This window comes from Gavialis gangeticus, unplaced genomic scaffold (genome assembly GCF_001723915.1).
Source record: "Gavialis gangeticus isolate Ggan-Ray unplaced genomic scaffold, GavGan_comp1, whole genome shotgun sequence".
Lineage (NCBI taxonomy): Eukaryota > Metazoa > Chordata > Crocodylia > Gavialidae > Gavialis > Gavialis gangeticus.
This window is the reverse complement of record NW_017728994.1, coordinates 57,951,054-57,960,983: the sequence shown is the minus strand read 5'-3', so window position 1 is coordinate 57,960,983 and position 9,930 is coordinate 57,951,054. Positions and strand designations below refer to the sequence as shown.

Below are 9,930 nucleotides of genomic sequence, written 5' to 3'. Positions count from 1 at the left end.
TACAGCCACAAAGAAAAGCTCATCTCCAGCCTCTCTGTAACTGCCCTTCAGGTATTTGAAGATTTATCAAATCTCCCCTCCAGTCTCTTCTTCACCCGAGTAAATAACCCTAGATCTTGCAGTCTGGGTCTATCTGTATATAAACAAAACTTAAATGTTAGCACTAAACTCCTTGGCAACCCTCATTCCATTTAAAATACCTTGCATTGTGGATTTAGTAGACTTTGCAGTATGCAACAATACTATTCTGATGGAACAGATAATACCTTGGCAAACATGTACACACACACACACACTACTTCTATTAATTCTGTATTAATTCTATGTTTAGATTAGAACAGTGATTTGCAACCTTTTTTCACTTGTGGTCCCAAAAAAAATTTCAAATGGAGGTGCACTTTGGAAATGGAGCACTTTGGAAATTTTGAATGGAGGTGCGGACCCCTTTGAATTGTTAGCGTGGGTATTCACACAGTTTTGGTTGATCAAGTCTTCTTTTGTGGACCCCTTAGACATAGTTTGTGGACCCCCAGGGGTCCGCAGACCATAGGCTGAAAACCACTAAACTAGAAAATTCAGTCTACCAAGGAAGAAAATTGTGGCCATCTTAAGAAGATCAAGTACTCTTTTCTCTCTAGATTGCTACAGCCTCCCAATTTGAAATAATTTGTTATGTACAATCTCCCTGATTTCTTAAAACCCCAGTCCCTTGGGCACAATGCTCACTGTACACCATGTACAGGTATAAGGCATGGGGGAAAGGATGGAGGATAATGTACAGCCCTGAAGCTATGACTCTGTAATCAATAGAATTCTTGACAGGAATATAAATCTAACTTTCACACTGAACAGCTACTGTTTTAAATTTTCATAGAAATCCTTATTTTAGTAATCATAGTGTTATAGGCTTGCTGCTGAGACTGCACAACAGTCTGCCCAACAAGTGGCAAAAACAATTTATATCCAAAGCTAGGGACAGCAGTGTTCACGCTGTGTACAGTTCAGAGTCCACATAACAGTCATGCAGAACATAATAAAGTAATAAATATAATTTACAGCTTGCTAGATCATTTATAACAATCTTTACCTTCTAGTTTGTAATTCTGTACATATTTGAGTAGATGTTGTGTCACTGAACACAGGTTGGGGGGAAGGGGTAAAGTTTATTTTAGTTTAATCTTGAAGTAAATATGCCGTAATATTTTTTGCAACAAAAAACTTGAGTAAGTTTAACATTCTATATAAGATATACATAGTACAGCCTTCAAAACTATATGACCATAAAGATCTCTTCCAGACTTGTCTCCTACAGTTCCTACATTTGAAGAGTGACAATACAGCTGTTACTTTTTGAGTGAAACTTCTGTAGGTTAAACAAATAACTAACTAGAGTTCTGCAAACATATAGTGTATTTTTTCAGGGTATACTGGGCAAATAAGGGCTAGGGAATATGCCTCTCAGCAGCATGAGTTCGTTTATGCAACACTCACCTCTGAACTTTTAAAATGGTGCACAGGGATTTAGCTGTGCATTTCCCATAAATGTAGTTTCAGTGGATAACCCCTATGCAGCACTTTGCACAATTTTGGGGTCAGCCTTTTACATCAGTTAGCTACTTTACAAAAGCCAAAGCAGACCACTGTATTAGGCCTGCTCTACACATGCAGGTGGATCCAAAACATGATCCATACAATCATGCTTCCTCCCATGCCACACGTGCATGGCAGGAGGTGTGATTTCGGGATCATGTATTAGATGCCATTGCATCTTATTGCCAGTACAGAGGGAGCCTGGGATTGTGATCCTGGACTCTCCTTGCACTGGCTCTCAAGACCTGAAGCTGATGGGAACTCACAGCAGGGGCAGCATTCCCCACAGTGGCCCCATGGGCTGTGCGGCTCACAGCAGCAGCAGTGCCAGGAATACTGCCCCTGCTGTGAGCTTGTCAGCTGCATGGCACACAGCTGGCATTGTGGGTAGAACGCTGCCACCCCTACAAGCTTAATGAGGTGCAATGCTCGCAGCAGCAGCACTGTTTTCCCAACTGTGAGCCCCGAAGCTGACAAAGCTTGCAACAGTGTTCCCGGTGCTGTCCCTCTTGTGAGTCCCACACCTGATGAGGCTCCCAAGGGGCAGCATTCTTCCCATGGCAAGCCCTGAAGCTGATGAGCCTCACAGCAGAGGCAGTGCTGGAAACACTGCTGTAAGCCTTGCCAGCTGCAGGCCTGGCAGTGGGTGGTGCACCCCTCTGGCTCGGAGCCCCCAAGTTGATGCGACTCTCAGCCACAGGGGGGCACCTGGCCACACGTTCAATTAATGGCGTGATTAGAAATAGCTACAAAGTTAGTATACATTTTTTTGTGGAGTAACTTTGCAGCTTACTGCTTTTTTATTACACCAGTAACTGGCTGAATATTTGGGTGCATGTGAGCTGGGTCACAACTTAAGACACGATTAACTGGCTAATACCTTAAGTGCAATGTGTAGAATGGGCATTAGTCTCGGAGCAGGCTGACTTGTAATATGATGTCCTTCCTATGTACAAATTAATGGTTCATGTGTGATCTAAAAATGGAAGAGGCAGAAATGAAAGGCTAGCCATGCATAAAATACTGTTCTTTGAGAGCTGCCTCTGTGCATTCACTTTTGTGGAACAGAATGGGCACCTCTGGCAATCAGTCTAAAGAACCCTCCCCAGAGCTGGACCCATTTGAGGGACGAGGGTGAAGCTTTGAATATTCAGTAACTGAAGTTACATAAAGGAGGGAATCCTCACAATCCCGACACTTCCTTTCCCTGAACATCAGTCCTGAATATACAGAATTTCTGAGGCAGAGCAAGGAAGCAGAAAGTGCACAAAAACAACTCTTGAACAACAACAGTGGTAAAGTTCACTTTCTATTTTGAGAGCCTTGATGCACTTCCACTTGCAGGAAACTAATGAAAAGCATTACTTGAGTGCAAGGTGCCACAAGAGTTCTCAATGAAACACGGTCACACTGCTCTCCATCACTGAGCATCAGAGGTCATGCCAAATCCAAAAAGGATGGCATGGAGTTATATAATAAATTCAATGATCTGTCCTGCTAGTGGTACTTAAGTGCCAAAAATATACAAGTAGTCTTCAGCCCTGAGGGAGCTAGTACCCTCTGGTAGCTAGATAACAGATAGATGATAGGAAAAAAAAACAATACAAGTCCTAATCCTTATCCACAGAATTAATACATGTTGTTATGGGTTGCAAAAAACCCTTGTTGAAGCTTGGGGATAAGACCTGCCTTTTCTTCAGGATAAATATAAATGAGAAATTCAGCTCCTTTACTGAATACATAGCTTAAGCAACTGGACCTTGTTCCAAAGCAAAATGATAGGTTAAGACTGGAAGAGGAACGGATCCATGTAGCCTAGTATGAACTGATAACAAACTGAAGGCAGAGGATTGATTGGCTTGGAGAAGCATGCCTGTGTGTGTAACAAAAGAGGAAAAAAATGCCACCAGGACAGGCACAGAGAAGGAGAAAAAAAGAAAAGAACATAGACTGGGAACAAGGCCCTGAGAAGAAAGATTAGCAAAAGGCTGATGGACACACAAAACTATGAGCAAAAACCATCCCCTCTTGCTGAATTCCTACATGTTCATGGAAACAAGTTTTTGCAAATCTTTATAAACAGTTTTACATAAAGGAAATGAATGGCTATATAATCCATTTCTCCCCATAACCAAATCAATGGACAAAACCAAAAACTGACCATCTTCTTGGGTTAAAAAAAAAAAAAAAAAAAGGGACATAAAACATCACACCTAATCAGAACCTGGAGGCTCTTACCTTTTTGCTACAATGGACTCTGGTCTGTTGCTCTTTATTTCCTGTCTCTCAGCCTGAACTTCTGTAGATATGCAAGAGAAACAGAACCAGGAGCCCTGCTGAAATGGTATTATCTACAGTACCAACTCTTGCACTTGAACATGAGCAGGAATATGCACATAACTTTCTGACACTAGCTTCTTTTCTGCTACTCTCTATTAATAAAAAAGCCTCACAAATTGGACTGAAAACACTGAATAAGGAGTGTTGGTATCTTATCAACATTAACTGGTGAATCACGACACATACTCAGAGTTAAAGAATATGCTTTGCAGAAGAATGCGTCTTAACAGCAGGTTGATCAGGGGTGTAGAAAGACTTGTTTTCACATCTGTTCCCTTATCCACATCAAGGGTGGGAAATTATTTCGATTGGAGGGCCACTTAACGCGTTTTGGTGAGTTGTTGAGGGCCACAAGGGTAGCCCTGCCCCTTGATGGGTGCCCCACCCTCCTGTCACCATCTTGGAACCAGCCTTAGTCCCTGACTTTTGCCCCCAGAAGTACTTCTTTTGGGAACGGGGTTTAACATCTTGGAACCAGAAAAAACAAATTAGATACTAAAAATCAAACATCTACAATATCATATTTTAATTTTATGTCAAAAAATATTTTTACCCAGATTTATGTGCATGTGTGTCATATATAGAGGTGATTACATAATAGCTCATGAAATCAAGTCTTACTCTCATATATTGCATGGGGGTGGAGGGGAGCAGGTATATGCGTGTGGATGTGTGTGTATATAGGGTGTGGAGGAGGGTGTGAGTGTGTGTGGGGTTTGTACGAGTGTGTGAGAGGGTTATGAGTAGCTGTAGGGGGTGTGGGTGGGTGGGTATGAGGTCTGTAGGGGGCTGTGGTTGTGGGTGTGTGTGGGGTTTGCGAGGGGGTGTGGGTGCGAGTGAGTGGGTATGGGGTTTGTAGGGGAATATTTGTTGGGATATGTGGGTGTGCGGGTCCCCCCAACAAACACACTCCCTGCCATTGCACACAGCCCCTGAAGCCAGTGGCAGCACTGAGAGAAGCCCCCTGGCAGTGCACTGTCAAGCCCCAGAACTGCATATGACTGGGCCACCATGGGGCTTGGGCTCTCCACATGCCCAAGCCCCATGCTGCCAGGGGGAGCCCCATGTGATGAAGCCAGTGGTACAGGTCATGGGACTTGGCCAATGTGGCAGGGAGAAGGGTGGAGCTGGCCCAGCTCCATAGCACAGACCTCCCTGCCATTCCCCATGACCTGTGCGTAGCAGTGGGCAGGGCAGGCCACCAGCTCCATTGCATGGGGATCCTGCCCAGGGGCGCATGGCTTGGGTGGAGAACCAGGGAAATGCATACAAGCCCTGCACAGTGCACCACACACCCGCTGGCCCAGGCTCCGGGCTCCTGCCACTCTGCCTTGGTCCCTGCTAGCCCTGACCCTGGGGCACCAGCACAGGCCCCGCACTCCCACCCAGCTGCCACTTCACTCTCACCCAAAGCTGCCGACACTCCTCCCTGCCCGCCCACCCTTCCGCCACTGCTGCCGCCACCACTCCCACCCCTCGCTGTGGCCACCACCACCACCACTTCCCCCGCCCCTGCTGCTGCCACTCTTCTCCTACTACTTGCCTACCTTCCCACCCTCCTGCCACAATCCTGGTTGGACCCTTCGTACTCTTAATTCTAATAGACAGTCTTTAAATAACACAAAAAACTGGATGTGTCTGGCTCCCGAAGGAGCTACATTTTCATTAAAATCACTTGGACTTTTAATGTAAGACTCCCTCTTTATCTACAGCCACATTAATAAACTCCATCACAAAGCAAAGATAACTGAGCAGTCTTAGAAGATCATTCTCTGGTGTAAAACTTCAGTAATACTGTTTACTGTAGGATATTAAAAGAAAGATGCCCAGTGCAATAAACTGATTGCAGTTCCATCAAGGTTTATTTTCACTTCTGGACTGTAGGGCACTCAGTCTAAGCTACAAAAGTTTGGTGGAAGCTGACAAAATAAATTCAATGAGCAAGGGGAAGACTCTGTTAATTGGTTAAATATAAACACCAGCTTGAGCTAATACAGAGGTCAGCAACAGCCTGTGGGCTGGATCTGGGGCTTCAGCAGCATTTGGTGGCAGGCTGCACTGGCACAGCTGCTCTCCCTGTATTGCTACAGGAAGAGGCGGATGCCTTGGGAGCTCTCCAGGTGCCACTGTGAGAGAAACAGAGGTAGCAGTGGCTAGCACCCGTCCACATCCCTATACACCTGTGATCCAAGCTGAGTCAGTCTGGTCCACAACCTGAAAAGGTTGCCAGCCACTGGTCTGATACATTTCTCCACAGTGTGTTCACAGTATAATCTTTCAGGACAGCACACTCTCTCATAAACTTTAAGGATTTACTAGACAGCCATAAGGAATGCTATCTAACAGCAGAAAAGGGGGTTAGAACAGCAATATCTATATATAATAGCAATTGGAATCCTACAAATACCTAAAATATATAGATTAGGTAACTGAAAAAAAATAAAATAATGGGTTGACATCCGATGTTGCTCTGGTGAAATAGGGAAATAAAGGGAAAGACTGTAGTATAACTCAAGTTCCCACAGGGCCACACAATACCTCTTTTAAAACATCACTTTATAACACATACAACACTCAGTTCCTAGAGCTGATGTTATAATAAGGCATTAAGGATACAATAATAAATACAAATATGACATGATCATTTTTCTTCCATTATGCCTCCAAATAGAGGAAGACTACCACAACTCTAGAACTTAAAAAACAAAATAAAGCCCTCAGGAAAAGGTTTCTGTTTGCCCTTCAGCATTTCTGTTTTCTCTAAAACTACTGCAAATTACCACTGGGACAAACTGCTACTCTCCTGAAAATTAGAAGAAGGTGGAGAAGGAGTCTGGAATAAATCTGTCCTGGTAAGAAGTACAGCATCATTTATTTTTAATAGTCCTTTCAAAAAAAGTTCTGTAACTTTTAATATTTAAAAACTCTGAACCACAAAATGGAGAGCAACTAAGTATGGCTATCTCCTTTCAGAAGAAAGGGGAATCTGAGCCACATAGGAGAAAAAATACTTAACATAATTTCTATCTTTTTTCAACCTGCTTTGGATTTATAGCTGTACTCCTTTAAATGTTTTTAAGCCTCAGTCAACAATGAACTATCCAGCTGATTTCCAGTACAGAAACTAGAAATACTAATTGCACTTTCCTTGGCTACAACCCTATATATTCCTTCTGTTCAATATTTAATTATGTGGAGAAATGTCTGAAGAATTGTCCACCTCAAAATGTTTCTGAAACTCTAAAAATCTAATTACTGTAGTTTCTGACCTAAAGGTATGTGACAAATGTACCTAATATAACTCCCAGCTTCACAGAGATTTTGAACTTGGACTCCAATTGCACATAAAAAAGAACAATACTAAAGATAATTCTCCAGCCATCTCCTTTTATAGGATATTAAAAAAGAAAACTGTAGTGGCTGCAAAATGTTATTAATATTTATTATGCTATTTATCAAAAAGAAAGAAAATAATTATGTCTTTTTCTAAGAAATAGGAGAGATACATAGAATGACCGGATTTAGCAATGAAACCTCTGGAGGTTACTCCACAGCAAAGAAAGAAATGGAAAAAAACCCAGAAAATAAATTACCTGCTATGCATAAATTAAAATACTGCAAGGTTATACTTATTTGTACTCACAGTTGACACTGGTCTCCTTTGATCCCTTTTGTTGTGCAAAAACATTTTCCTGTTTGCATGTGGCAAACATTGGCGTGTCCACTGCATGTGCAAGCTATAAAACCAAAAGGGGAAAGAGGAGATTTAACAGTCTATAGTATATTTATAATTAAACGTACATTTATGGATATTAATATTGTATCCTAAATGCATTGCAAAGAAGGTGCAGTCAAGGTATTAGAAATTACCATTATGAGGCCCTTTTACATGTATGTCACTAATACAATCATTTAATTTATATTCACCAGTGTTAGGAACTCCAGTCTGAATGTGTCTTTAGAGAGATTTCATCAAAAGATTACTGACACCGTAAATAACAAAGATTTCAGTCATTATGGTCTGTCATTTCAATGCAACTTGTATACACAATGGCAAATATATGAGTAATTATTAACAATAAAAACCTTTCCTATGCAAGGTGAAATCCTGACCTATAACAATGGCAAAATCCTGTTTATTTCAATGGGACCACAGTCTTGCCTGCTGTGTAACCAAATAAGGCTCTCCCGCAGGTACCTGACAAAATATACAACATACTTGGAATTCCTGTTATACTGGATGAAAATATAACAAACATAAAGATTTTAAATCCCACTTGAACAGCAGCTAATTTAATACTGCATTTGTGGTTCAAGGCAAGAGCACTCTAGAAGCAAAAATAAAGCAAGTAATTTTGCTTTTTAAATACCCCTGAAACCTGAGTGAGAGAGCAAAGAGAATCTAGGAAGTTCATTTAAATGTATGATAAATCAATTAAAGGTCCCAACAGGTTGTCAAAGAGTACAGCTCTGTGTAGGCTGAATCCCATCTACCCACCCTTGATAACTTGTGATGATAGATGTTGCATGATCTGCATATAATGGAGTTGCCTCTGGGCATCCCTGTGCAAAGTGTATTGAAAGAATAAGATCTGTACAGTTACATAACCAGGACATCAGGTCAGGTTAGACTTAACAGTATTATAAATGTTACCAGAGTATCAAACTGCTCCTGAAAATGAACAACTTTTTTTTCAATAATTCCAAACCTACCTAGGGATTGGATCCTGCTTTCATTGAAATTTTAATTAGAACTGAAGTTTTAATTAGAACTGCAGTAAAAGATGTTATGCACAGTCTTCTGTATGGCCATCGATATAAAACTAAATGGTGACCTGCATGTAATAAAACTTTATTTGCCACTTTACAATCCCATTATTAAAGGACAGTTTTTCTTTTAGGCAGAGGGACTATGTTTTAATGCTTTGATTTTGTTAAAATACAAAGACCGTTCCTGTGACAGTGTCCTAGAATACACACCCAAAAGCCATATGGCTTCCCACTCCTTATACTGGCACACAAAGAAACAATAGTTATTTAGCAAGGCTGAATCCAAAACTATGGAGTATAAGGCACACATGACATAACATACAATTCAGAAAACAGAGACATCCATGTATTTGGGATACAGTATATTTAACATTTCAGAGAGATCTTTGTCAATGTTTTCTTCACTTGTTACTAGTTAACAGACCAGAAGTGGGCAAAACACTGCCTGCAGGCCAGATTTGGCCTGCCAGCAATTTCAGCTGGCCCAGAGGCACCCACCAATTAATTGTACCCCATCCAACCCGCGCACCTCGCTCCCACCCTCCTGCACAGAAGGGCCTGGCCCAGGCATCATGCAGCTTCTGGGTGGGACTGTTGCTGCCACTGCTGCAGCCACCAGGGGACCAACTTAGCTTCCCTGGTGTCCAGCTTTTCCTCCTCATCTGCCTGCTGCAGCACTTGCTCAGGGCAACAGGTAGGGAAACACAAGGGAAGGGAGAAAGAAGCTGGGCAAGGAAGGGGAAGCATGGGGCTAGGGGCTGGCAGGAGCATGGAGCCTGCACCCAGGGGGGTGGCAGGAGGATGTGGAGTTTGGGTTCACAGGGTGTGGGTGTGAGGATGGGTGGGAACCCCCACACCCACTCCCCTGCATGGTGCACAGCCTCCCCAACCCCCCACCCCCCCCGCTGGCAGCTGCGCCAACAGGAGGCAGTGGTCCTTCAGGGCGCTCGTGGCCTGCGGAGGCACTGCCGTCCAGTGGCACTGTCAGGCCAGCCCGCCTCTACTGCACAGAGCTCCCTGCAGTGCACATACATCTCCTGGTATCTGCATGCCAGCAGGGGGAAGTACCATGTGATGGAGCTAGTTGTATTCCTCACTCCCTGCTGCCACGTGCAGGTCCCGGGACTATGCCAGGAAGCAGGGGATCCCCAGGTCTCTCCTTGTAGGGCCTCCCCTGCTGCCCCCGATCATGCGAGTGGCCCTCTCCATGTTGTCCACATCCCTTCTGAA

General features: G+C 43.1%; 1 protein-coding gene across 2 annotated transcripts in view; it reads right to left on the bottom strand.

The window, feature by feature from the left end:
* Positions 1-9,930, bottom strand: part of ATRNL1 (attractin like 1) — a 1,264,546-nt gene that overhangs the window by 824,292 nt on the left and 430,324 nt on the right. For both annotated transcript variants that reach the window (XM_019502884.1, XM_019502883.1), the window contains exon 20: positions 7,574-7,667. In XM_019502884.1, coding sequence (XP_019358429.1) covers positions 7,574-7,667 — 94 coding nt within the window. The remainder of the gene's footprint in view (positions 1-7,573; positions 7,668-9,930) is intronic.